This window comes from Penicillium robsamsonii (genome assembly GCF_028829455.1).
Source record: "Penicillium robsamsonii strain IBT 29466 chromosome Unknown utg000001l_segment0_segment0, whole genome shotgun sequence".
NCBI lineage: Eukaryota > Fungi > Ascomycota > Eurotiomycetes > Eurotiales > Aspergillaceae > Penicillium > Penicillium robsamsonii.
In genome coordinates, this window is record NW_026643219.1 from 401,951 (window position 1) to 428,393 (window position 26,443).

At 49.6% G+C, this 26,443-nt stretch overlaps 8 protein-coding genes across 8 annotated transcripts; 3 read left to right on the forward strand and 5 right to left on the reverse strand.

Annotated features, from left to right (window-relative positions):
- Positions 1-565: 565 nt before the first annotated feature.
- On the reverse strand, positions 566-3,095 carry ppm1 (protein C-terminal leucine carboxyl O-methyltransferase ppm1; the record flags this gene model as incomplete). Its single annotated transcript, XM_057224451.1, has 5 exons — positions 566-1,500; positions 1,581-1,915; positions 2,314-2,438; positions 2,501-2,680; positions 2,739-3,095. The coding sequence occupies 5 exons, from the start codon at positions 3,093-3,095 to the stop codon at positions 566-568; spliced, it is 1,932 nt and encodes a 643-aa protein (XP_057088467.1).
- Positions 3,096-3,967: 872 nt separating this feature from the next.
- N7447_000176 (ubiquitin-protein ligase RKR1) lies at positions 3,968-9,186 on the reverse strand (the record flags this gene model as incomplete). The annotated part of the gene is made up of 7 exons (XM_057224452.1): positions 3,968-4,489; positions 4,550-4,849; positions 4,908-5,695; positions 5,750-6,597; positions 6,653-8,378; positions 8,435-8,828; positions 8,887-9,186. 7 exons carry the CDS (start codon positions 9,184-9,186, stop codon positions 3,968-3,970), a joined length of 4,878 nt encoding a protein of 1,625 aa, XP_057088468.1.
- A 340-nt stretch (positions 9,187-9,526) lies between these two features.
- On the forward strand, positions 9,527-12,082 carry N7447_000177 (TFIIH/NER complex ATP-dependent 5'-3' DNA helicase subunit RAD3; the record flags this gene model as incomplete). The annotated part of the gene is made up of 4 exons (XM_057224453.1): positions 9,527-9,543; positions 9,604-10,060; positions 10,111-10,227; positions 10,286-12,082. The coding sequence occupies 4 exons, from the start codon at positions 9,527-9,529 to the stop codon at positions 12,080-12,082; spliced, it is 2,388 nt and encodes a 795-aa protein (XP_057088469.1).
- Positions 12,083-12,662: 580 nt separating this feature from the next.
- On the reverse strand, positions 12,663-13,921 carry N7447_000178 (alcohol dehydrogenase family protein; the record flags this gene model as incomplete). Its single annotated transcript, XM_057224454.1, has 5 exons — positions 12,663-12,720; positions 12,769-12,813; positions 12,868-12,919; positions 12,970-13,748; positions 13,803-13,921. 5 exons carry the CDS (start codon positions 13,919-13,921, stop codon positions 12,663-12,665), a joined length of 1,053 nt encoding a protein of 350 aa, XP_057088470.1.
- A 575-nt stretch (positions 13,922-14,496) lies between these two features.
- On the reverse strand, positions 14,497-19,766 carry N7447_000179 (DNA-directed RNA polymerase I core subunit RPA190; the record flags this gene model as incomplete). Its single annotated transcript, XM_057224455.1, has 4 exons — positions 19,514-19,766; positions 18,952-19,449; positions 16,174-18,892; positions 14,497-16,113 (listed from the first exon to the last, which is right to left on the reverse strand). Exons 1-4 carry the CDS (start codon positions 19,696-19,698, stop codon positions 14,497-14,499), a joined length of 5,019 nt encoding a protein of 1,672 aa, XP_057088471.1. The 5' UTR covers positions 19,699-19,766.
- A 209-nt stretch (positions 19,767-19,975) lies between these two features.
- N7447_000180 (U4/U6-U5 snRNP complex subunit PRP3) lies at positions 19,976-21,706 on the forward strand (the record flags this gene model as incomplete). Its single annotated transcript, XM_057224456.1, has 1 exon — positions 19,976-21,706. The coding sequence occupies one exon, from the start codon at positions 19,976-19,978 to the stop codon at positions 21,704-21,706; it is 1,731 nt and encodes a 576-aa protein (XP_057088472.1).
- A 290-nt stretch (positions 21,707-21,996) lies between these two features.
- N7447_000181 (RNA-binding snoRNP assembly protein NAF1) lies at positions 21,997-24,063 on the reverse strand (the record flags this gene model as incomplete). Its single annotated transcript, XM_057224457.1, has 1 exon — positions 21,997-24,063. One exon carries the CDS (start codon positions 24,061-24,063, stop codon positions 21,997-21,999), a length of 2,067 nt encoding a protein of 688 aa, XP_057088473.1.
- A 146-nt stretch (positions 24,064-24,209) lies between these two features.
- Positions 24,210-26,180, forward strand: N7447_000182 (dolichyl-P-Man:Man(6)GlcNAc(2)-PP-dolichol alpha-1,2-mannosyltransferase; the record flags this gene model as incomplete). Its single annotated transcript, XM_057224458.1, has 4 exons — positions 24,210-24,295; positions 24,347-25,019; positions 25,070-25,864; positions 25,926-26,180. 4 exons carry the CDS (start codon positions 24,210-24,212, stop codon positions 26,178-26,180), a joined length of 1,809 nt encoding a protein of 602 aa, XP_057088474.1.
- Between the last annotated feature and the right edge of the window lie 263 nt (positions 26,181-26,443).

Sequence of the window (26,443 nt, forward strand, 5' to 3'; positions counted from 1 at the left end):
CTTGATCCAATTATACCGGATTATTCAAGATTTAGAGGGCCAAGTCTTCCAGGGCTATGTCGTCAAGGACAAAGACCGAGTGACTCTTCTTTTCTTTATACTTGAAACTTTGATTTGTGGTGAAATATTTGTCAGATGGCTTAGCCCTAAACGGCACCCTTGCATTAACTTCGATCAAATCCCGCTGCACCGGGTGTCAAGAGTGGGATATTAACAGGATGTCTTTTTTGAGTTCGCTGCAAGGATTGTTGATGTTTCTCGCATGGTGATTATCCACTCGACCTATCACTTGGGTTTTGCGGGGCCCCATGCATCTGACAATATATAACAGGCCGCATTGTCACGGCACCGTGATATTTTATACTTCCTCTGGCTGGTATATGCCTCATAGACCTGCACTTCGGCCAGAGTTAAGGTATGGAATCTAAACTTGCTCTGTATATACTGCGTGTTGGGCAGGGCTTCTTGGCCCAAAGTGATTTTGTTTTGTCTTTTCGGACATGCATCATGACCTTTCGTTATAGATAGAGCGGTATCATCAGGCATCAAATATTCACAGATGAAGCTACTCGCCTTGCTGGGCCTCTAGGTCCTTCCACCCAGCAAAAGCCGAGACATCATCACGGTCTCTCCATCCCCAGGCAATGCAATAATGCCGTGCAAGCAACTGCCACTCCTCCATCTCATCGAGCATCTCTAGCCCAGCAACTCTTTCCTTCTCGTCCTCGTTAACCCACCGCTTCCAAATAAATTCAATATCAGCCACAGCCTGGCCATTCCCAAAACCTTGGTCCCGGAAGCGGCCCCGCTGTGCCTCAAGCGACGCATACCTAGGGAGGGTCTTGAGTTGGATCCCGCGCGCTGCAAGGTTCGACACCATTGTACGACCAAAGGCATCGTTTGGTCTTATAGGCTCATAAAGAATCAACCCGAGTGGAGGGACATCCACTTGCGCCTCCTGCAAGCTGTCTCCATGCCCAAGTACTGGACTCCCATGGCCAAAAAGGCGTTGCGTGAAGAACGCAACCACCTGCTCCGCTTCGATAGGCGATAAATAGACCAAACAGCACTCGGATATCAGCAAAGTTGGTAATCCCGTCTCCACGCCTGGCAGTGCTCCAGCAGGGTCACTGCATGTCGGCAGCGACCGCAGATCAACCGGGTGGATATGGTATGAGGGCGAATGGAGCGCGTCCCCGGCCGCCGACACGGTAACTCGAGTATCCTTTTCCGATGACACCTCCGACGAATTAATCCCTAGCGCATGCTGCAGTATAGGTGCCGATCTAATCGCGCGAATCTTATCCGCCGTGTTAACGGCGAAATCGAGCTCGTGGTAAACGAAGTCTGGGGTTTGGCGCGACGAGAGAAGCCGGAAGATGCGCGTGTCCGACCCGGCACCTAGAGATATGATCTGTTTTTTGTGTGTATTTTCCGGTGAGGATGGTCCGAGGAAACGCGCCACGAGCTGGTCGATGGCTGTTGTGCGGGCGTAAGTTCCTGGTACGCGGGGAGGTCTCCCGGTCAGCCATAGGCTCTTTTGTCATTGGGGATAGCATAGCTTGAGGAACCAGGCTCACCTCTGTTGATAATTGGCAATCTCCGTGTCGCTGACCCGGCTGGTGTCAATGCTGGGGCGTACGCATCCTCCAGGTATCCTAGCTCGACCGCGCTGAGGCGGGACACGCTTGCATCATTGTCTGTACCTTGGACGACGCGGTCTTTTCCAGAAGGGAGCCCGGTCTCTTCTGTGCGGCCTATGCCACGGCCTCGACCTCGGCCTCGTCGGAGAGTGTTTAGGTTGGGAATGTGAGAGGCCATGAGGAATGGAGGAAGCTTGGAGCTCGGAGCTTCCGTGGTGGGGTAGCTATGTGGGGGATATCGCCTCTTAATTTCATCTCCGATTTGTCCGTCTCTCGAAAAATCCAACTTGACTTCTAAAATATTAATATCTCGAGGGCAGTTCCTAATTTATAGTTTACCGGGCTCTTCGGCGCTTACATCTCATCTCTACAAAATGCCATCTGGTCTTGTTTGATCGACTCGATGACTAAACCCTAATCTTCAGGCGAGTTCAAGGTTATATTCAACGGCGAAGACAATTGCAAAAATCTCGAATTTAACATTTACTGCAATAATCCGACTCCTGCTGTCAATACCGCCGAGTTGCCACAGTGCCTGTATCACAGTGCCTGGCCTATCTAACTCTCCCAAGCACAATATCCCTGCCAACATATGTGTTGGTAGAACTGCTACTATATATGCACCTAAGCCAAATTATTCTTGACAAAGGCAATAGCCTGTGTGCCATACTTGGCTCCGTAGCCCTGGTGGGTCGCTCCGTCACTGCCGTTACAGCAGTACGGGTCCGCGGCGTCACAGTATGATTGAATCTTACTAGCCGATGGGCAAGAGAAGCCAGAAGGACGTGCGTCGAACTATATCTCGTTCGTTAGATCCAAAGCTCCCAAGTCCAGGGGGGATATAGGGAATTCCATACGCCTCCGGCAGCACAAGTTCCAACATCATACGGCAGCCCTGCTACGTACAGTGGATCACCCATGAAGATGGCAGCCTTCACCATATTCACAGCAGACGACGACAGCTGGACCCTGGTGTCGGTGTAGCCTTGGTTGGGGACGCCACCGCCGCACAAAGCTGCGTCCATGATCTCACCACCCTGGAGCACCGTAAGAAGTTGGCCTTTCGTTATAAACAGCCGAGGAAATATAGCTCACCTGGGAATATCCGACCAGCACAAGCTTGGTCGATGGGCACTGTGTGTTATAGGAGTTCACAGCCGAGGCGACAGCTGCGATACCCTGGGAAACTGAGCTGGAGTAGCTCACGCTACCGCAGGATGATTGTCCACCGCATGCGGGGTAGTTGATGGCCTCGGCTGTAGAGCCTGAGTAGGCACCGAGGAGGCCATTGACAACGGTGCTGGATGAGCCGTATCCGGGAGATACGGAGGTCTCACGCGCACCAAAGATGTGGACGTCTGGGCAGGTGATACGTTTCTCGATGTCAACCTCAACTGGGACAGCGAGGGCGCCGCCGGCAAGAAGGGAGAATGTCAAGATATTGGAAATCATGGTGTTAATTAATACCAATCAAAGTAGAACAAGCGAGTTGTTGTGTTGAATATTCTCGTGTGTGCAAGTAGTTCCAATGTTTCGAACTGTGGAGACCACGGTTGCTTTATATACGAAAAAGAGATCTAGGTTTTCCCCTTGTCAATTAGAGTCAGAAGATCATTGCATTTTGCCGTGTAGCAGGCCATCAAAAAACGAAACTTGTTCCTTTAGACCGAGTGGGGATTTTTGCCTAATGGTCGTTTGAGGATGAAACCTCAACTATATGGCAGGATTGCCAGGCTCAGCCGTGAAGAAAGGGAACCGGGACCACACAATTAGGCTGAATCAATCGCGTATACTCTTGGTTAAGGCTAGATAGACTCAAATAGACAGACCATTGGATATGGGGTTGAAAAGTATGACACACCTGCATAAGTCGTGCCAATTCTCCGCATTATTATAGGCAATAATAGCGTCAGATCTTTCCGGGATATGTAACAAGGCCCTCTTAACTGGTTTGGGCGAACTATTATTGTAAATTTCAGCAAAAAAATCGCTACAATCCATTCCCAGGGCTATAGGCAGATATAGAGAGCTAATCGTAATGTGGTGATTACCCAGAGACAGCCTCGGTATGGACACCGAAAATGTTCAACTTCCCAATCGGGTATGGCTCGAAACGTACGGGTTACATCCCTGTTTCATTGGTCTCAGACATATGCAGAGTGATAAAGGTAGCTACTTGATCCTATTACTGATAGAATCTGAAATACTGAAAATAGAATCCTGGAATGTTTTTTTCCGCGGATATCGGTCTGAACCCGAGGGCCCTGCCCTATGTTTGTCATGTCATGTCTCTTCTTTATGTACAAGTGAACTAAACAAAGCATCTAAACATAAACAAAGTTGTTTCGGCAAAGAGGACAAGTGCTCTGGTTGCTGCTCTTGAACCAGCGGAACAGACACACCGAGTGGAAGGTGTTCTTGCAAGTGGCACACCGCTTGTTCGGCGTCTGCATATCTGTTGAGATAACGGAGTAGCAGATAGCACACTCGCTCTGGCCCTTCAGTGCACCTTGGACGTTTCGTCGGAAGGCCAACAACCCGTCAACCAGGTTGCCATTGGCAAACATGATAACTCCCTGGATCGTCAGCAGCCAGCTCTTCCATTTCTTCTCGTCCACAAGCACGCGACTACGACCAACAACCAACGCAGGTTGAAGTGGGTATGCGGGTGGGAGAGTGATAGAAATGGCGACTGGAGGCGACTCCTCGTCGACAGGAATGCTGGCAATGATTTCGCCTGTCTTTGGGGAAATCTTCACCTCCAGTGCGCGCTCTTCGTTTGCATCTTGGGTGGCCATCCAGTCGGTCACGCTTTTAAGTGCATCTTCAACGACGAGTGGGGAGATCTGGGGATATTATTAGTCACGGATACTCGTTTAGAAGGACCAATCCCAAATATTACTCACGTATCTTTCTGTCCAAGTTTCCACCGGACCCTTGATGCGTTTCTTGGTGTCAATCCACCAATTCTTGGTCATGTTGGCAGAGTATCTCAGACACAGATAGTACAAATGTACCAGAAGCCATTGTGTCTCCTTTTCGGCACTCTCAGACTCATCTGGCTCGAATGATCGAATATCAAGTTTGGCTGCGTCAATCATCTTTCCATGTGATTTTTGAAGGAAATCAAACGTGAATTCCAGCAACGGGATGAGGATATTGTTCTCTCTGATGCTCGACGCGTAGTATTCTTGAACAGGAAGCGACTGATCGGACTGTTAGCAAGTTGATCTTACAATTTGTTGTGGAAGAGTCAAAACTTACAGCATTTGAGAAATGGTCGAATACCACCTTCCAGCTGAGAAGATACGATCGCATACTAGTCCACATTTTGTCATCTCCGTAGGCAGCAGAGACCATTTGCATTGTCGGGGGCTCAAGCAATAGAGAGATGAGCTCATCGGGAAGACTGACTGCAGTCTTTGATAAGGCGACCTCAAAAGATACCTTCTCTTGGGCATGGGGGATATAGTGATGGAGAATTGTGTAAGCAGTTCGCTGAACTGCTCGGCTGTGCGCAGTCAGAAGATGGAACGTTTCACTGACATCCTCCAAGTTATCAACGGGAATTGTGTTAATCAGGCGTCGTAATAAGTCAACAGCAACATCCCGAGGCCGGTGGAATGTGGTTGAGGAATCTATATGGTCAATGGTGGAGGCCAGGCCATTGAAAAGACCGGCCTTTCGATCCGACCAGGCATCTTGGACGTCGTCATTGCTGTCACTTTCTGAGATAGACTTCAGTCGTGCAAAGAGTCTGAAAGATGACACCAGTAATGGCAGAGCCTCTTCGCCTCCATTGGTTCCCTGCAATATAGAGTTGAGAATGGCCATGCTTTCTTCCCAGTGAGATCCATAAATTTCCCCGAGGGCTGGAAGGACAAGAGACAAAGTGTGGATGACTTCGGATTTCAAACCAAGAGACATTGAGTCCGATTGGAGACATTCAATCAAGTTCTTGGTGAGGAAAACCAATCTCTGTGTCGGAATTGTGGAGACAACATCTTCTTCCCCAGATAATAGGATATTCAACAGAGCCAGCTTCCGCAATCCTGGGCACAGTTAGTACTGGTTCTATATTCGCTAATGTGTTATCAAACACTCACCAACTTGGGAAGGATCCTGGGGCTTGAGTCCAGTGGAGTCGGCGACTAGCTCATTGCATATTCTGTTTCCGATGGGATTTGAAAGTATGGAGCTTCGCAGCACTGCAAACCAAGATGCCGAACGAATGAGGTTTGCTGTCCGGGCCTCTCTACAAATCTTTGCAACGTCCTCTGGCGATTTGGAAATTTGCAATGAATCCGCAACAGCCATTATCTTGACGAAGGCTTCGCCAACCCTATAATCCAAGGGAGAGGTACCCTTTAGTTCCTCTAATATGGTCTCCCAGAACTCGGTAAACGAAGAGGAAATGGTCTTCTCGGGTGCGAAGCTGACGGGTTCATTGTCACGAATCCAGTTACTAACCACCTTTCGGCCAGCGAAAACAATCTCCATGTATTCTTCTCGCTGGTCAGCCAACTCGAGGCCTGAGATGCCGTTGCAATTTTCAATGCTCAAATCATCATCAATAAGTTGAATTGCCAAGGGCAAGAAATGGAACAATGCGTTTAGGTCCTCCTGGTCCAGATATTTCAATACCTCAGAAGTAGAGAGAATGCTGATGGTGAAGGTTGCCAAGCGGAATGCAGAAGAGCGATGCTCTGAATCGCGAGGAATAGTCTGCCATAATGCCTTGAAGGAGTCAGATAGCTCACGTTGGATCAAGTGAACGGCACCTCCTAGAGGACTTGTGATAGCAGTGGAAGGGCGGGGTGGAAGTTGGAGAAAGGGGGTGAGAGATTCCTCCCATGAACTACGAGAGGGCAAAATATCCTTCACAGTACCAGCTGAACCTTCGGCCGTAAGACCTGGCAGCAATTCTTCCGCGATAGCAAGAAGTGACTCAATCCTGAAACAAATTTAGCACAATTCTCTACAAAATATGATGGCAATGGAGCACTCACGACAATGACTCTTCATCCACATGATTGAACCCATGTTGGAGAATTTCGATGCCCGACTTGGCACTCGTGTCGCCAACACCAGATTCTTTCAATGATTTCAGCAACGCTGACGCCAAGCTTGCCACCTCTTCAGATGGTGATTCTGTGAGGAAAAGTAGCTTTCCTGCTAGCTTCGATCCAAGAGCTCCATTTTGGAACTCCCGAACTGAAGATGGTGCATACTTTCCGATATGAGAAAGCCCATGCAAGGCATCAAAGACTTTGTCATCTGAAGATAACGCCTCGATCAAAGATAAGAATATCTGATTCATCAAGTCACCGTGTGATGTTTTGTTTTGAAGAACAGCAGTTATCATAGGCCAATGGGCATGGCTTCCTTGGCAAGCTTTGCCAAGAGCTCGCACAACAAGCGAGTTGAGCTTCTCTTTGTGCTCAACAGCGTTGAAGTCGAGAGAAGAAAGTAAGCTTTGGAGTACATGCACATTGGATTGCTCTGGCTCCAGCGCCAAGGCTCGCTCAACAACGTTCTCGAAACTAGACGCAAATCCATCCCATTCCCGACATTCCAGGATGATTGAAATCAATCGATCAGCAGACGGTGAAAGCAAAAGCTCCGGTGCATCAATTTTCACAAAATTTTGGAGGTCTTGGGACTTTTTGGCAATATATGGCAGGCTGCGAACACACTCCACCACTGTGGCAGCGGCTCCATATGGCTTCCCATTACGGGTGCGCAGGACCTCCAGACAGCCTTCGAGAAGGGAAGTGCTTGTTCTTTCAAAGACCTTCGACACTTGAGGCTCAACCTCAGTATCTGCGACGCGTGAGAGAACAGCAGACTTCAAAGCCAAGAGGCGTTGGGATTGGGCGCATATTGAGTCCTGGGATTCACGGAAGTCCTTTGATTGTTCTGGCGACGACAGCTTCACAGCGTCTAAGAGGCCATTGGAAAGGGATGTACACAATGATTGGAGTTCCTGGGTTTGCCCAGTGGAAGCCAGAGTGGAAACATAATCCACACAAATCCCTTCGGCTGACTTGTCTGGAAGTGACCATTGTGTCAGCTCCGGGTCAATTTGCACGTAATGCACCACCAAGGGAGACATTCTCTTTGAGATAAATTCCGACTTCTCCTCCTGGGGGATCAGTGTTGCAAGCCAGGTTCCTATCTGGGTATAGGATTTCCACCCGATGGCAAGGTTTGAACGCGGCTCTTCTCTTGAGTTGAGGCCTTCTTGCAAAGCCTCAGTCAAAGCAGTTGCGCTGATACAAGTAATTCCATGGTCAGCAGTGGCCTTGTCAGCACCTGCTAGTACTTCTTGGGGGATGATTCGAAGCAACTGGTCTAGATTTGACCAAAAGTTAGAATGCCCACCCTGGGACCCTTTTTGCATGTATTGGCGCAATCTCCTCGAGGCAGATGACTTCCCAGTGTAGTCATCTGTCCATATTTGAGGCCTCAGCGATGTTAATAAAAGGAGGGACTCCGACAATTCGGTTGCTGATCCGATTTGTTGGAGAGACAAAGATTTCCCAATGACAGCTGAGCTGAGAGTCTTCCAGTCAATCCATCCGGGCTCTCGGGAAACCGCAGATCGGAGCAGAATGTATATAGACCGGCGAACATATGGATCATCGTGGTAGCAGAGAGCCCACAAACTCTTGCTAGCTAGTAGATTCTCAATTTCTGGTAGGTTCTTCTGCAAATCTTCATCGGACGAATTGCCTAGGAACAATGAATGGTGAGATAGGGAGTCTTGCAGGTAAAAACGGTTCACAAACCTAGTACGCGGTTGAAAAGCAAAATTGCGGCTCCTGCAACACGGGCATATTTCCCCTCGGCATCGTCTCTCTTCACTGTCCTTTCATCACTCAACGTCAACGATGTTTGGTGAAGGATAACATCATCTACAAAGTCCAAAATGGAGCTTTGGTAGATCCTCCACACGTTGTTTCTTTTTTCTTCAGTTGTAAAAACTTTTATGAACGATTCAAGGGCTGCACGGTGGACTGGTAGATCATTGTCGTAGATTCCTGCGATCCATGCTCCGATGACCTTGGGTAAAGTAGGCACGATCCGCTTCCCAACAAGACCAGCAATTGTACCCTGTATCGGATGGGCAACTTGACGTACTCGGCGAGACAAATCAATCGAGAGCCGGGGATAAATTCTGACCTGGAAGCAAAGCTTTGTTATTACTTGGTGTTTGTATATAGAAGCAATCTATACATACCCATGCATCTAGAAACCCGTCATCCAGGGTTCCCTTTTTCTTTTGCACTGCTGATATATGGTCGCGCAGCTCCTCTAGGGCCTTCAATCGTGTAATATCATCTTTCTTCAGTAAATTCTTGAATGCGATAACTAGTTGCTGCTCCGCAATGCGAGAAAGATCTGGCGGTGCTGCAATGTATGTGAGAGCGGACGGCTCCTTTCCTTCGCTAGAGAGACTACCAGAGAAGAATCCAGATGATCCAAAGGCGCTAGCAGCAGCGCGACTGCTGGAGGCCTGGGATTTGAACTTTTTGCTCATGTGGGGTATGAGGTCAGCGGGATAAGGGAAGTGGTGGGGGAGGACCTCAAAATTGAGGGTTCGGAAAGACTTCGGAGAGAGCAAGCGGTTCTGTGAATTCTCGATTGTAGTGTGATTTGAATGTTGTATTTCACTCTTCCATCGCGCGTGTGAAGCTGCAAGCACATTCAATATCGGATCTCCAAAAGATCCGCGGGACCAAGATACACATCACGTGAGTTTGTGTCATCGCTGTCCCAAATAGGACAAGCGCAGAGGCGGAGCCGCGAAAGATGAGAGCGAAGCTCTCTTCTCTTGTGATTCTTTGCCCTCTTGCGTTTTGCATCAGAGCCCAGCCAAGATGAAGTTCTTCATTGAGTATGTCCCCTGTCTATGGTCCTATCTAGTATCAAAACTGACCATGTCCGTTCGTCACAGTGATCTTCCGGTGCTGTTTCCGTATCCTCGCATCTACCCCGAACAATATGCCTACATGTGCGATCTCAAAAAGACCCTCGATGTCGGGGGTCACTGTGTGCTGGAAATGCCCTCTGGGACTGGCAAGACAGTTTCGCTATTGTCATTGATCGTCGCCTACCAACAGCACTACCCAGAGCACCGTAAGCTCATCTACTGTTCCCGAACCATGTCGGAGATCGAGAAAGCTTTAGCAGAGTTGAAGGCTTTGATGGAACATCGTGCTAAGGAGCTGGGTCATGAGGAGGAGTTCCGTGCACTTGGTTTGACTAGTCGGAAGAACCTCTGTCTTCATCCTTCGGTAAAGAGAGAAAAGAGTGGTACCGTTGTTGATGCTAGGTGCAGAAGCTTGACAGCTGGGTTCGTCAAGGAGAAGAAGGAGCGCGGTGAAGATGTTGAACTTTGCGTATACCATGAGGTAAGACTTTGTTGTCTGCGATATGGCATTAAACCAGCTAACAGGCCTAGAACCTTGACTTACTTGAGCCACATAACCTCGTTCCCCCGGGCGTTTTCACCCTGGATGGATTGGTAAGATACGGAGAAGAGCATAAGCAATGTCCCTACTTCTCCGCTCGGCGCATGGTAAGATCTCGAACGAGTGTGCTATACAAAGTGTCCCATTTCTAACAAGCTTCACTAGATGCCATGGTGCAATATTATTATATATTCCTATCACTATCTTCTCGATCCTAAAATCGCGGAACGAGTATCCCGAGAGCTCTCGAAAGACTGCATTGTGGTCTTTGACGAGGCGCACAACATTGACAACGTCTGTATCGAATCGCTCAGTCTAGACATAAGCGAGGATTCCCTACGAAAAGCGACTCGGGGTGCAAACAACCTGGAACGCAAGATCGAAGAAATGAAGAGCACGGACGAGGAAAAGCTCAAGAACGAATACTCAAAATTAGTGGAGGGACTGCAGGAAGCTGAGAAGGCCCGGGATGAAGATCAATTTATCTCGAATCCGATCTTGCCAGATGACCTACTCAAGGAAGCTGTTCCTGGTAACATCCGCCGGGCTGAGCATTTCATCTCTTTCTTGAAGAGATTTATCGAGTATCTGAAGACTCGGATGAAAGTCACCCATACCATATCCGAGACCCCCCCTTCTTTCCTTACTCATCTAAAAGACCTTACCTATATTGAACGGAAGCCTTTGAGGTTTTGCGCCGAGCGTTTAAACTTACTTGTGCGGACGCTGGAGCTTGTCAATATCGAAGATTATCAACCTCTCCAAGAGGTAGCCACCTTTGCAACACTGGTCGCGACTTACGACAAGGGATTTGTTCTTATCCTTGAACCGTTCGAGTCCGAAGCGGCTACTGTACCGAATCCCATCCTCCATTTCACGTGCTTGGATGCCGCCATTGCTATCAAGCCAGTATTCGATCGCTTCAGGTCTGTGATCATTACCTCGGGAACTTTGTCGCCCTTGGAAATGTATCCGAAGATGCTGGGGTTCACCGCTGTTCTCCAAGAATCATACAGCATGACACTCGCTCGACGATCTTTCTTGCCCATGATTGTCACTCGAGGCTCAGACCAAGCACAAGTTTCCTCTTCGTTTGGAATTCGCAATGACCCCGGTGTTGTGCGAAACTACGGAAGTCTTGTGACTGAGTTTGCTCGCATCACACCTGATGGCGTTGTCGTTTTCTTCCCCTCTTACCTCTACATGGAATCAATCATCAGCATGTGGCAAGGTATGGGTATCTTGGATCAAATCTGGAACTACAAATTGATTCTCGTTGAAACTCCTGATGCACAAGAATCATCGCTCGCCTTGGAGACCTACCGAACAGCATGTTGCAATGGACGCGGTGCGATCTTGTTCTGTGTCGCTCGAGGCAAGGTTTCTGAAGGTATTGATTTCGATCACCATTACGGTCGTGCAGTGATTTGTATTGGTGTTCCCTTCCAATACACTGAATCTCGAATTCTGAAAGCTCGTCTCGAGTTCTTGCGTGAGAACTATCGTATTCGAGAGAACGACTTCTTATCGTTCGATGCGATTCGACATGCCGCCCAGTGTCTGGGTCGTGTCCTGCGTGGTAAGGACGACTACGGAGTCATGGTGTTGGCGGATCGTCGATTCGAGCGAAAGCGTCCCCAGCTCCCTAAGTGGATCAATCAGGCAATGTTGGACAGTGAAACCAATCTTAGCACTGATATGGCTGTATCAAATGCCAAGAACTTCCTGCGGACCATGGCCCAGCCTTTCAAAGCGAAAGATCAAGAAGGCATTTCCACCTGGGGCTTGGCTGATATCGAGCGCCATGAGGCAAAGAGGAAGACCGAGGAAGAGCGGATGATGAGAGAGGAGGTGAATAACGGGCACGCAATGAGCGGAATGATCCCATCCGCATCCCGGATCGTCGAGGATGAATACGACGACAACATTGATGCAGACCTCATGATGCTCGATGCGCCATAAAATAATCTTGTTTGTTCTTTATATAATGACGCATCTACTGGCATGGGCAGGGCGTTTGGAATTCGGCATTGGCCATTTAGCATAGACGGCGTTTCTTTACCCTTGCAATTGAAGACAAATCTCTTAAGCAATTATCCCTGGGATCTAAGCGATTTCGAAAGCAGATAATCAGCTAGGACAAAGCAAATGATCCAACGCATTCATCTTGAATACCTTCAATCCCTTCGATGTTTGGTATATCTTGGTGATAGGTCAATTATAAGATCCGAAGGGCTTGGGGAATCATAACCAGGCAACAGTCCAAGTAACTATAGAGTCATCTTTTTTCCGCTTAAAATACCACGGACGTGGACCATTAGCGTCAGGTTTGATGGCTCCTAAACCTGCTTTTTTTTCACTTTCTATAAAAAAGACATCGCAAGGCCGCATAACGGGGATAGTTCATGGCTCCGATAACTTCTTCTACTGTACCTACATGGAGTTATCAAAATCCTAGGGAAATGAACTAGACATAAAGTATAGGCAGTTCGATATTGATATACTCAAATCACAAGTACTATGTAGGGGAGTCTAGGGTTCTTCACTTATCCGCCTCGAAAATCACCTTGTGCGCTCGCATGTTATCGAAGTCGTCATATCTACCATAGAGTTAATCCCATGCTGTCAAAATTTGAGGAAGAACTTACGCCTGAACGGCCTGCGAGAGTGGACGGATATCTTGAGACATGAAGCTGGGAATCATTAGACACGCGCAAAACAGATTATATCAGGTCAACCAAACTCACTTGAGGATGTCCTGCTTCTTTTCGAAAAGGTGCATGGCCTGACCAAAGATACCTAGCACAACTTAGCAAGACAGTCAAAGTAAGATATAGAATCAGACATACTCCGAACAGGGCATCGGCCCATCTGTATACGAAGGTTTTTCCCGTAGGCTTCGTTCCCAGTCCAGGGAATATCCTGGTTGTGGACGCCAACACTCGATATACGCCCCCAGGGCCGTAACAAATCAAAGCCCATCCTGAGAGCGCTACTATGTCCAACGACTTCAATAACGATATCCGCCCCACGACCGTCAGTAAGCTCCTTCACTCTTTGGCGCAATCCTTCTTCGTCCTCCATGAAATTCCATGGCTCGGCTCCTAGACTCTGTGCAAGTGCTAGTCTGGAAGGCACGCTATCTATTGCAATCAGGTTCTTCGGCTTGTAATCGAGGGCACTAATAAGTGCACAGATACCGACAGGACCACAGCCAAAGAGGAGTACGGTGCTCTTTTGAATCTCCTCCGGGGTTGAGTCGGAGAAAGCATTCATTGAAGCAAAGTAGCCAGTCGGGAATATATCAGCCATAAGAACCAACTTCTTCTCATCGATTGAAGTTGGGACTTGGGCAAGAGTCGAATCGGCTAGTGGAATGCGTACATATTCGGCTTGTCCACCGTCAAGTGCAACAGTACCAAATAGCTGGCTTCGAGCGCACCGAGAGGAAAAGCCACGCTCACAGTAGAAACATTCTCCACAGCTCGCAGTAAAGGGTGAGACTACTCGGTCTCCCTTTTTGAAGTTCTTGATGTCCGATCCAACCTCGACAACTTCACCTGTAAACTCATGGCCCATGATAAAGTCTGTGCCAGACTTTTGGTGGCCACGAAAGACATGGAGTTCACTTTGCAAATATGAGCGGTTATACACTACTAGGGATAGTTCCATGACTTCTTACCTGCCACATAACGCAGTGTATCGCACCTTTAGGATGGCATCTGTTGGATCTTGGATCTGGGGGATGGGTTTCTGCTCGATGGCTACCTTGGACGGACCCTTGAAAACGACGGCTTGCATTTTGGAGAATTGTGATATTTCCTATGGTTTGTGCAGAGTATGTTAGGAGATTTGATAACGCTGCAGCTGACACTGGCCTGATTTAAGTCGCAGGGGTATGCCTTCGGCGACATCACCGAGGGACCTCGGCAGGTCTCGGACTTGTGCTGTCGTAACAGGGAAATGAGTTTAAACAGCATTTTGGCATAATTGTCTTGGAAGGGAGCAATATGTATACATTTAAATTGAGATTTGAAGTGTCCCAGGGGCAATTCCGGCCATCACTCTTCTACTGAAGGATGTATCAAAGCTGTTTTTGATAGCGGGGGGTTTTTTGCGGGGTAATTGTATGATGTCTGGAGATGTACTTAGCTGTTCAGGGAATATAAAGCCATGTTAAAACATCATTAGGAAAAGATCTATTTATCGAGTCAAGATGCTGATATGAACAGGACTTTTTGGTTCCGCTGACAAACTCCAGATCATCGACACATCAAAGATGAAGCGAAAAACATAAATAATAGCTTTGCATGAACACAATATACACATGAGGGAAAAAAAAAACACACATTTCAAAAACTCCATCCAGTCAGAGACTATGCTACAGGAGCGAGAATTTCGAAGGAACCAGTACCGACGGTACCGACACGACCAACAACAATTCTGGCACTAGGACTCTTGAGGTTATCAGTACCCCTCTCGAGCACAACGTCCTTAAGGGCGCCGACAGTAGTCTCGAAACTGGCACGCGCGAAAGCAGACGAGGCATCCTTGACCAAGCCGTTACGACTGAAGGCCCTGAAGCCACCGGACTGTGTCATCACATCACCGATCAAGTTCAAGTGACGGTTGTCAACGGAGATACTGTGACCTTTGAAAACGGCATCCATTTCGCGGACGATGGTGGCGCGAGCAGCTTCAACGCCGTACAGGTTGAGCATGTCGTGGATGGAGTTGGTGTAGATCGAGTGGGGCTTGATGATATCCTGGTAGTCGCGCATAGCGAGAAGGTTGACACCCTCAGTGAGGATGTTGGCGGGATCACCCTTAGCCTCGTCGGCCTCAACGAAGACACAGTTGCCCATACCGGGGATGCACTGGATGACAGCGAGATGGAGAACCTTCTCAACCAGGGGAAGGAGGAGAAGCTTGGGGGTCTCGACGTCGTACTGCAGTTGAATGGAGCAAGTGTTGCCCTTCTTCGGGTCGAACTTGAACTTCGTAATCTCCTCGAACTTGCCCATGACATCCTCCTCGCGCGCCTTACTGTCTTGGGCGGTCTCGTCGTCAGAGTCATCCTCAGAGTCAGAGCCAGAGCCGTCCTTCATTTCTACATCGCGAGTGCGCTTGGCAGGTTTGGTGGTTTCGGCTTCTTCATCTTCATCTTCGTCGTCGGAGTCTTGGCCTCTGATGATATCCTGCTCGGCGGCGTCGGGTCCTTCGTAGGAGACCTGGTGGCCCCTGTTCTGGGCTCCGGCAGCCCGCTTGGCATCGTCCTCATCATCTTCATTGTCGTCATCGGCTGGCTGTGCCTCGGAGTCGGCACCTCTCGGTGGCTCTGCGATTTTACCGACCGAAACACCGATTTCAGGCTGAGAAGTTGTGCCCTTGACGCCCTTCTTCTCTTCGTTGCGCTTCTTGAGCTCGGCCTTGGTGAGTTTCACCAATCGAGGGATAAGCTTGGATTGCAGAGCAATCAGAACATCCTTGGTCTCAATGGCGTATTCCTTGGTGTATTCTTCAGACGGGAAGAAGTCGATCTCGATGTCGTAGATCTTAGCCTTGGCGTGGCCAATGCCTGAGCCAATGCGTTCCTTAACTTGCACCTTGTCGACAAGTTCAGCGATGCTAAGTTTGCTGATGGCCTTAGCGAATTTCTCCGAGTCGTCCTTGGAAATCTCCTCATTCAGAAGAAGGGTCATCGTAGGCGTCATAATCTTGGCACTTGCAGTCATAACAATTTCACGCAGACGGGGGATACCCAGTGTGACGTTCTTTGCCGAGTGACCAGCCAAATGGAAAGTGTTGAGAGTCATCTGTGTGGAAGGTTCTCCGACGGATTGACCAGCCATAATTCCGACCGCTTCACCGGGGTCAATGATGGACTTCATGTACTTCATGTTCATCAAGGCCTCGAAGGTCTTCTTGGTAACCTTGCCCTCGATGTTCTTCTTCTTGTCTTTGATCAGCTTGTTCTTGTTGACATCCGCATACTATTTTCAAAAGCTGTTAGCATTGCAACGAACCACAGGGGGGAGATGGCGAATCCATACCTTCTTGAGCTCCTGGGCGAACGCTTCGGATGTACTTCCGAGGTTTCCTCCAGGGGGGAAACGAGACAACACGGGGTCAACAGCATCAATCTTTCCAGTCTTGCGGACAGCCTTCATGGCATCCTTGTGCCAATCCGTAACATTGTCCTTCGCCAGTTTGTGGTAATCATCGGCTTGGACTTGCTTGGAAATGGAGATGTGGTTCTGAGCAAGGAAATCGAAGTCGTTCAGGTGCACCTGTTTGGTGATGTCGAGACCGTCCTCTCCGTACAAGAACTGGACAATAGAGCCATCTGACGCTTCACGGACAGAGGAATCGTATTCGGCCTTGAGACCTTCCATGCCCTTGATCAAACAACGCTGCAGGTAACCAGATCTAGAGGTCTTGACGGCGGTATCAATCAGACCCTCACGACCAGCCATGGCGTGGAAGTAGTATTCTTGAGGCTTGATTCCGGTCAAGAAACGACCAGAAACGTAACCACCGGCCATTGGGTGAGTCTCGAAGGCCTTGAATGACGGAAGAGTCTTTCCACTGATCATGAGTGGTACACGGCGACCCTCAAGAACCTGCTGGCCGAGATTGCAAGAAATCAGGTTGGCGTTAACACCAGATCCCTTGGCTCCAGATATCGTCATAGACTGCATCTGATTCCAGGGGAAAGGCTTAGCAAGGCCGTATGGGAGACAGGCGCTGGTGATTTCAGAGGAGAGCTTGGCAGACCGGGCGTTAGAAACACTATCCAGGCCACTTTGCTTGTCGTCATCGCGAAGAACCTCCTCCAGTCGTCGGTTCAACTCGGCAGTCTGGTCACCAGGAACCTGGTCCAAGGTCACATACTTCAGAGCAACTTCGCGACCCATCTGAGGAGCAGTGGCCAACTTCTCCTTGCGGATACGGTCACCCTCCTTAGTCAATCGAAGATCGTCGATACCACAACTGAAGCCCCGCAGGTTCAGGACACGAGTGAGGAGTCTTCCAAGAATACCGATGAGCTTACCAGCAATACTGTATCCATAAACTTCATGGATGGCATCGATGAGACCACCCGCGGTGGGACCGAGCTGTTTCTTATCAAGGATACCACAAAGGTACTCTCCATCCTGGAAGATAACATCTCCTTCTTCGTTGTCCTTGCCCCAGCGATCACCAGGGGTAGAAGACTTACTCTTCAAGGTCAACCCTCCTCGCTCTGCGGGCTGGATGTTCTTGAGGATTGTCGTGATGATCTGCTTTCCGGTCCATAGGCACTTGGGCTTCCGCATAGCAGGCTCGACCAGTTGGATCCGGTCAGTGACAATATGCGAATGTTCGGGTCTCAAGCAGCTGTACAACAGCTGGTGGTAATCCTCCTCGTCATAGAAGGTGTCACGGCACGTAACCCACGTTCCCATAGAAATATGATCTTGAATCAGACCTCTCAGCGGTTTGCCTGATGTGGCAACAAGATACTGGTGGTCAGCATCTGCCAACATTCTGGCTTCCGCTTGAGCCAGCTCATTTTGAGGGAAATGCATGTTCATCTCGTCACCATCGAAATCGGCGTTGTAGGTGTTACAATTGGCGTAGTGCATGCGAATAACCCGCTCGTTGGGAAGGACGCGAGCCTTGTGGCCCATGATGGAGGGTTTGTGCAGAGTTGGCTGACGGTTCATCAGGACATAATCACCAGTGGTGAGATGACGGTAGACCTTCTTGTTGCGCGAACCCTTCTGGCGCCAATTTGACGGTGCAAGAAGTTGGTTGGCAAGTGCTGTCCGCTCTTCCAGGTTCTTGAACTTGAGGTTTATGACTTGCCCGTTTTCGTTCTCGATGGAAGAAGCGCCGGGGTATTTGTCGGGGCCGTTAATAACAGCCTCCTTCAGCTCCCAGAAGTTGTGGTTTGTCACAGGTTCAGGGAAAGTCAACTTCTGGGCGAAGACAAGGGGCACACCAATCTCATTGGGTTCGATGTTGGGATCGGGCGAGATAACACTACGAGCAGCAAAGTTGACACGCTTTCCCATCATGTTCTTTCGGAACAGACCCTCCTTCTTCTCGAGAATCTGCTTGATACCGTTAGGCTGTGACAAGGCAGCTGAGCCGGTGACTGAGGTACGATCACGGTCAATCAAACCGTTGACCACATCTTGGAGCTGAACGATAGCTTGGAGGAGATCACTGTAGTTCCGTGCTCGAGACATGGTCTTCTCTTCCTCGTTTTGGATCTCCTTGCTGATTTGGTTGATAGTGTCACAGCCCTTCAAAATCGCATTGAACGAAGTGTTCTGTTGTGCCTCCATGACTGTTCCGGCACCCTGCTGGACAGCGGGACGGTACTTGTTTGGTGGCACCATAAGACTCTTGATGAAGAACATGTCCGCCGACACAACTTTCACTCCCTTAGGCACAGGTCGAGAGTTGTAGACAAGCTCCAGGATCTCACTTTCCTTTTGGAAAAGAAGATGAAGAGCTCCATAGACTTCGGAAGAAGACATGAATTCCTGGCCAGCCGATCCCTGAACCTCCTGCACGACAGCTCCACCACGGCGAATTTCCTCCTCGGCTCCGTGGATCTCAGAAACACCGTCCTTGGACTTGGAGTTTCTTTCTTGGTCGAGAAGGACCATGGTATTCGGTGCCTGGAATCCTCCTTGCAGCATTGCAAGCTTCTGCTTCTCGGGTAATTGCTTTCGGAAGATTTTGTTGTAGCGATCTTTTTTATAGGCGGGGGACACTCTGCCATAATGTTAGCTGGGAAAGTCAAGGTCGAGGTCGAGGAATATTGTATAACGTACCCGCTGCAGCTGACACATTTTTTGAATCCGTTGATATCCTTGAAGAAGGCCTTGAGCAACTCTCGTCTGGCTTCTGCGGCAATAGGGTTCTGTCCACCAGGCATCAATCCGTCTAATTTGCCCTCCTTCTTGGCTTCGCGGATACGCCGAGTGACATAATCAGTCCTCTTTTGCATATAGTCATCATCATCAGCATCGTCCGAGTCGTCCGAGTCGTCCTCCTTGCCCTTGGTGGGCTTTGATTTAGCGCCTTTTACGGCACCCATCGCATCGACAATAGCGACTTCGTCGACGAGACCATATTGCAGAAGGCGCAATTTGCAAGTGTACATGTTGACCTGGCTGCGACCCATCTGAAGGCGAAGACAGTACACACATTGTGCTCGGAGAAGGCGGAAGATGTGATCGAAGAAGGTAACATTATAGAACGGTACTGGCAGCTCAATGTGTCCAGGATGTCCGGTACAAGTGAAAGAGTTCTGGCGACAAGTAGTGCATCTGCAAAATAAGAAAATCTCTCACGTTAAAGATTGAACAGTATATTAAACAAGCCAGGACTTACACATGATCTCCCCAAGCGCCCATAGCAGGGTCTTGAAGACCACCAGGAACAGGATTGTTAAATGAATCCAAAGTTGGAGTATTGTGAATTCTTTTCACCGAGAGAGCTTTAATCTCTTCCTCGGAGTAGACATTGAAGTCGACCCCATTAATGGTCGAGGCGACCGGGCGCGCAAAAGTTGCCATTGTAGCCTGCAGCTCCTTGAGCAACAGAAAACGCTGGCGCACGAAATCAAAGTGCTCGGATTCAGATCTCCAAGTGCTTTTAGTTCTGGAGCGAACTTTTTTTTTTCCGGAGGAGCCAACTTCTTTTCTGCCTGGCTACACCGCTTTACCCTTTTTGGGTTTCTGCGTGGATTACTCTCTCATACACTCCTACGGCTCGTCTATTCCTCATTCATTCAACCTTTTCGTGTGTTTTTTTGTCGCGACAAGACCGAATGAGTCAGAAGCTGTCTACATCATGGCCGACACGTCAGGTAACGCGCTGAAGCGCCCTCACCCTGAGGATCAACACGACAACTCCCAAAAAAGGACCCGCTCCAACCATGGGTCCCCAGTACCAGGTCAAGGAGGTGCTACCTCGGGCAAGCCAGATATTGCGAAAATAATGGCAGAGGCAAAGGCAAAGGCAGAAGCTGTGCGTGCTCGTCTACAAGCGCGCGGTGTCCTAACAGCGACGCCAACACCGTCTGCACCACCCGCACCGGTTTCTGCAAGTCCTCCTCCGCCAGCACCCACCCCCGCGATGTCGAAACTAGAACAAATGAAAGCTCGAGTTGCTGCAGCTACTCAACGAGCGAGCACACCTTCTCAGCCGCGACCCAGTGCACCCGCGCCATCCTACCAACCACCAGCCCGTGATGACGAGGGCATGTCCAAGGCTCGCGGTGGTCTGGATGTCGGCCTTCATCCCGCGCTTCTCTCCGATGCTGCAATGGAATATCGTGGTGCAAATGGACGACAGTCTAAGGCAAAGCGTGCGGGTGGGCCCCAGCTTGATCTGTCTGGTCCGTCTATCGAGGAAATCAAGAATAACCCTTATTTTGACCCGTCAATCAACCCCAAAGCAACGATTGCGAAACCCCGACAAACCCGAGAGCTTCACTTCAACGAAAAGGGCAAATATATCCAACAAGCAGCGGCTCTACGCACACAAGCAAAGATGGAAGCTATGAAGAAACGAATTGAACAGCACTCGCGACAGGCCGGACTTGACGAGGATATGGATGTGCAAAAGGCATTCCTTGTTCCTGCTCCACCCGATCTAGAGTGGTGGGATGCACAATTGATTAATGGCAACGACTATGACGCGATTGATGACCCGCAAAATATCAAACTTAATACCATCAACAGCTACGTCCAGCATCCTATCGAGCTCCAACCTCCGCAAGAAAAGCACATGCCTACACAAAAACCCATGTTCCTGACTCCGAAAGAACAAGCCAAGATTCGTCGACAGCGACGCATGGCAGATCTGAAGGAACAGCAAGCCAAGATCAGACTGGGCCTCGAGGAAGCACCGGCTCCAAAGGTCAAGAAATCCAACCTCATGCGGGTTTTGGGAGAACAAGCTGTGAAGGATCCCACAGCTGTGGAAGCTCGCGTGACCAGGGAGATCGCAGATCGGAAGGAGTCACACGAGAGGGCGAACGAAGACCGCAAACTGACCAAGGAGCAACGGCGCGAGAAATTGGCAGCTCAGCAGGAGAAGGATGCCTCTTTGGGCATCTTCCAATCTGTGTATCGAATTGACAGTCTGGCTAGCGGCCGAAACCGCTTCAAGATCGGCAAAAACGCACAGCAAAATAATCTGACAGGCGTATGTGTCATGCATCCGCGGTTCAATCTGGTGATTGTCGAGGGCGGCCATCACTCCATCAACAATTACCGAAAGTTGATGTTGAACCGCATTGATTGGACTGAAAATCCTGGGTCCGATCGAGTGCCTGCAGACAGCCCCGAAGCTAAGGTTTCCTGGTTATCCACTGAGGATGAAAAGGGAGAGCCCCGAGATTTTAGCGCGAACACATGTAATCTCCTCTGGGAAGGTCAGACTCAAGGCCGGGCATTCAAGAGATGGCTTGGTGCTCGTATCTGTGAAACAGACTCTGCTGCCAAAGAAGCCCTATCCCGAGCCAAGATGGAGAATTTCTGGACACTGGCGAAGAGCGCTAAGCCAGCTGAATATTAAGAGAGAGAAAAAATCCTACAGCTGATCATCAAGGTCTAGGTCTATTGTACTTTTACAGATAGCGAACTTGCTTTATAGCCATATCATTCATACGCATGATGCGTCAGATGCTTACTGTTTACCAAGCCTAGGCACCGTAAAATTTTCAAAACAACACTCATTTAGAGCAATGGAAAACTTTTAAATAAAACAAAAATTCCCTACCCACATAAACCCCGCTCCGTATGCAAAGCAAATATTCCGCTAGGATATCACAGATCACAGAAGAACATGTATGGAAAACAAAGTTATCAGGAAGGAGGACCCTGGTTCCCACCGTGTAGGTTTCGCAGCAGATCCAGCTGAGCTTTAACTTGATCAAAGTTCATAGCCGGGGTTTGGGCCTGGGGAGGCTGATGCTGTTGCTGATGGTGCTGGGGCTGGGGCTGGGGCTGGGGCTGGGGCTGGGGCTGGGGCTGCTGGTAATGCTGCTGAGACTGTTGGTACTGCTGCTGCTGTTGCAGAAGCTGCAGGAATTGTTGCTGCTGTTGCAAGATAGCCATAGATTGAGGATTATACTGAGGAGCACCCTGCTGCATGTTCTGGAAGTTAGGTTGTTGTTGTTGTTGGAAGCCGGCATATGGAGGGAACTGGAAGGGCATCTGTGGTTGCGCTCCACCTTGGCCGAATTGCGGCTGCTGCGGGTTCTGGGCTTGCTGCTGTGCGTATTGCGCATATGGGGCGAAGGACTGGGGCATCCCGTATGTCTGCTGGGGCTGCTGGTACATTGGCTGGCCGTAGGGAGCAGCGGGCTGGGCTTGAGGTTGAGGCTGAGGTTGGGACTCATGGGCTGGGCCGCTGGCCTGCTGTGGACGGCGGTCTTGGTCCCACTCCCTTCCTCCACGTCCACCTCTGCCTCGTCCTCCGCGTCCACGATCACCCCGGTCACCACCTCGGCCACGACCTCTTCCGCCACGGAACCCGCCACGCTCGTTGCCTTCAACTGGTGGATCGCGAGTCATCATCTCGTGGAGGTTGGTAGGACGTGCAAGAGGGGTGTAGCCCTCCTCACCTCCGGCATCGTCGTAGTTGAGCTCGGTCTGGTTCAATTTCGAAGGTCCTGGTGCTGGCTTCTTGCCTCTGGGGCCTTCTCTGGCTTCCTTTCGCTCTTGTCGCTTCTGCTTCAGTTTCCGCTTGTATTCAGCCTCCGCTTCATCGTCAGAGAATTCCATCTCTTCAGCGGCAACCTCCTCATCGTGGAAGTTGGAAGCATCACTTCCTTTCAAGCCCTTGAGCGGCTGAGTGAACACAAAGGTGGAGTGTTCTTCAACATAGAAGATATCCTTGCCTTTGACCAAGCCCTTTTCCTGAACTTCGGAGGTTGTGGCGTATGTGACGGTATACAAAGGATTCTCCACTCTGCCCAGGGTCTCCGCTACTACACCAATGGTCTGGCGATCATCAGAGCAGAGCAGGGAACCCGACTCCAGTACCTGATATTCTCCAGAGGTATTAGCCTCGATAAGAACATTGTTGTCGATGGCGGCATGAACTTTGCCAAGGAACACAATCTTCATCTCGGGGGTGATCTTAACGTCGGGGATAGGCAAGACCTCCTGTTCAATCTCATTGGCGGTCCGCAGTTGTCCGCCTGGTTTCCCCTTGCCGTCTCCCTCGTCGTCAGATCCACCTTCTGCTCGCATGAGAATCTGTGCTTGCTCCTCCGCGCTGAGGATGGGATAGTCTTCGTCGTCACTATCATCGGAGTCCGAGGAATCAGAGCTGTCTGAAGATGACTCGTACGGGGAAGAGTCTTCTTCCCACTCAGGGTGGTCCCCTTCTTCGTCATCACCAGCTTGGCCAGTGGCTTCGATCATATTGTCTTGGTGGGTATCTTGCTCGACATCCATAGCTTCGTCGAGGGGAGCAGTGGGTTCGCTTTTGATTTGCGCCCCTGCCTCCTCCTTCGTCACTGCCTCGGTGGACTCCGTGGACTCGGGCTGGGAGATGCGCTGGGCTTCCTCTTTCTTAGTTGCCGTCTCGGCTTCTTGGTGGTTCACTGCTTGATCTTGCTCTTGCGCAATTGTGTGTTCGGTCAACTGCGAGCCAGTTTCTTGTCCGGATGGGTGGTGAAGAAGGTTCAATCCGGGGATCATATGGCTTGGTTTCGAGGAAGTAGAGGGTTCGAATGCGCTGTTTCCAGAATTTAGGCTGGTTATACCCATGTCTGGTGTACCTGCAGCCAAGGGGGTGTTATAAAAATCGCTGCCGTTGTCTGGGGTCCCTGGGATAGGCGTCTCAATAAGACAGGGTTTTTTGGGGGCAGGGCCTTCACCGGCACCTGTGGTGTCATTAGAGTGGTTGTGGTTTCCGTCCATATTGAATCTTCAACTCAAATATTTATTCAACAAAAACCAGTTCAACTTGAAAGATCAGAAGTCGCACGAGAAACTTTTTTTTATTCTGCCAAACTCCACAGGGCGGTCAACAAAGTCTTATCGGTTATCGTAGCTCTATCCATTTGATGCCTTTCGACTTAAGTCCAACTTGCAAGATGGCAGGGAACGAAAATGCGTCGAGGGATGCCCATACGCCTCGGTCAAAGAAGCAGTATGTATATGAATATGTGTGGGAATAAACATGACGCTAACGGATGTATAGACCCCCACCACCTCCCTTCTACATTCCCCTCAACATCACTCTCTACCTATTCCTAGCTGCCAACACTCTCGCTGCAATATTCTCTCCAATTCAAGATTGCGATGAGGTGTTCAATTTTTGGGAACCTGCGCATTATCTTCAACATGGATATGGTCTTCAAACTTGGGAATATTCACCGGTTTATTCTATCCGGAGCTGGCTCTATGTGTCGCTCCATGCCGCTGTAGGCAAGATCGGGTCTTCGGTAGTCCACAGCAAGACAGCTGAATTCTACACAATTCGCCTCTCTCTTGCATTTTTTTGTGCTGCCTGCCAGACTCGACTATACTCTGCGATATGTCGTACACTCAGCCCCCGCATCGGTCTCTTTTTTGTGATGATCGTCACACTCAGCCCTGGCATGTTTCATGCTTCGACTGCCTTTTTGCCCTCTACCTTTACCATGTATATGTCTATGCTTGGTCTGGCTTCGTTCCTGGATTGGAAAAATAGCCGGAAAGCAGCACAAGGCATCATGTGGTTTGGGCTGGGGACAATCGTTGGGTGGCCATTTGCCGGTGCTCTCATTGTCCCTTTGTTGGCTGAAGAAGCGATTGTTAGTTTAATATCTGGGTCTTTCGGCTCACTGTTATACAATGTCTTTGACGGCATCATTCGTTGTTTGTCGATTCTGGTAAGTGGCATTCTACTGGGTTTCAATAGCTTTACTAAGATGTATCACAGGCTCTCGAAGTTGCAGTTGACTATGCCTTCTTCCAAAAGCTCGTTCTTGTGCCTTGGAACATTGTTGCATACAACATCTTGGGGGGGGAAGGTAAGGGCCCGGATATTTTTGGAACTGAGCCGTGGACTTTCTATATTCGAAACCTCTTGCTCAACTTCAATGTCTGGTTCATCTTCGCCATGCTATCTGCGCCTCTCCTACTTTTCCAGATCGTCTTTCGATCGCACACCACCTCTCTGCAAACCTCATTGCGGTCCATGACCCTGGTCGCTCCCTTCTACATGTGGTTCGGGATCTTCTCGGTCCAGCCACACAAAGAGGAGCGGTTTATGTACCCAGCATACCCGTTCCTGGCACTTAGCGCGGCTTTGAGCTTCCATATTATCCTGACCTACCTTGGCTCTACTGATCGGAAGGAACTGATCGGCCGCGTACCAACTCAACTAAAGATTGCTGCAGCTATGTCAGTTGTTCTAGTAGCTCTGAACGCCGGCATGCTGCGCACTCTAGGAATGGTTACGGCTTATAACGCTCCATTGAAGGTTTTTGAGCCCCTACAGCATGTGGATATCACGCATACAGGAGACTCGGTGTGTTTCGGCAAGGAGTGGTATCGCTTCCCGTCATCATATTTCCTTCCCAATGACATGCGCGCCAAGTTCATCCGAAGTGAATTCCGGGGACTACTTCCGGGCGAGTTCCCGGATTCGCCGAGTTATCTTGGGCGCCTAGATGGTACCTCGCAGATTCCATCTGGCATGAATGATCTCAACATCGAGGACCCTAGCAAATACGTAAGTGTCTCAACGTGGCGCTGGAGCGATTATTCATGTCCCTATGCTGACTTTCTAACAGGTTGATATCTCTCAATGTTCTTTCCTGGTTGACTCTTACTTCCCTGGTCATGACGCCACCGAACTAGAACCCCATTACCTCCTGGACAAGGCGCAATGGGAGACACTTTCCTGCGCAAACTTCCTCGATGCGTCTCAAACAGGTCTGCTAGGTCGATTAATCTGGGTTCCTGATCTCCCAGTCATCCCAGCTCGCTTCCGACGCAAATGGGGCGAATACTGTCTTCTCCGGAGAACAGCCGCGGGCCATGTATAGATCCAGGATATACCCTCCTGGATAAAACGCATAGAAACATTATGTAAAAACATCACGGAACATTCAGTCGCATTGTACCTTGGAAATGTGAGGTTAAAGTACAAGTGTAGCGTCACCTTTCCCAATTCGGACAAAAGATCCCTATCCATTTTTAGCTTTTCTCCGCAGATAGACCTCACTCGTCATTAGAGGCCAACAACAAACAAATGACAAAATCATGCAGTCCCGGATTTGACAGCTCGAAAAAGACGATATCCCCCTCT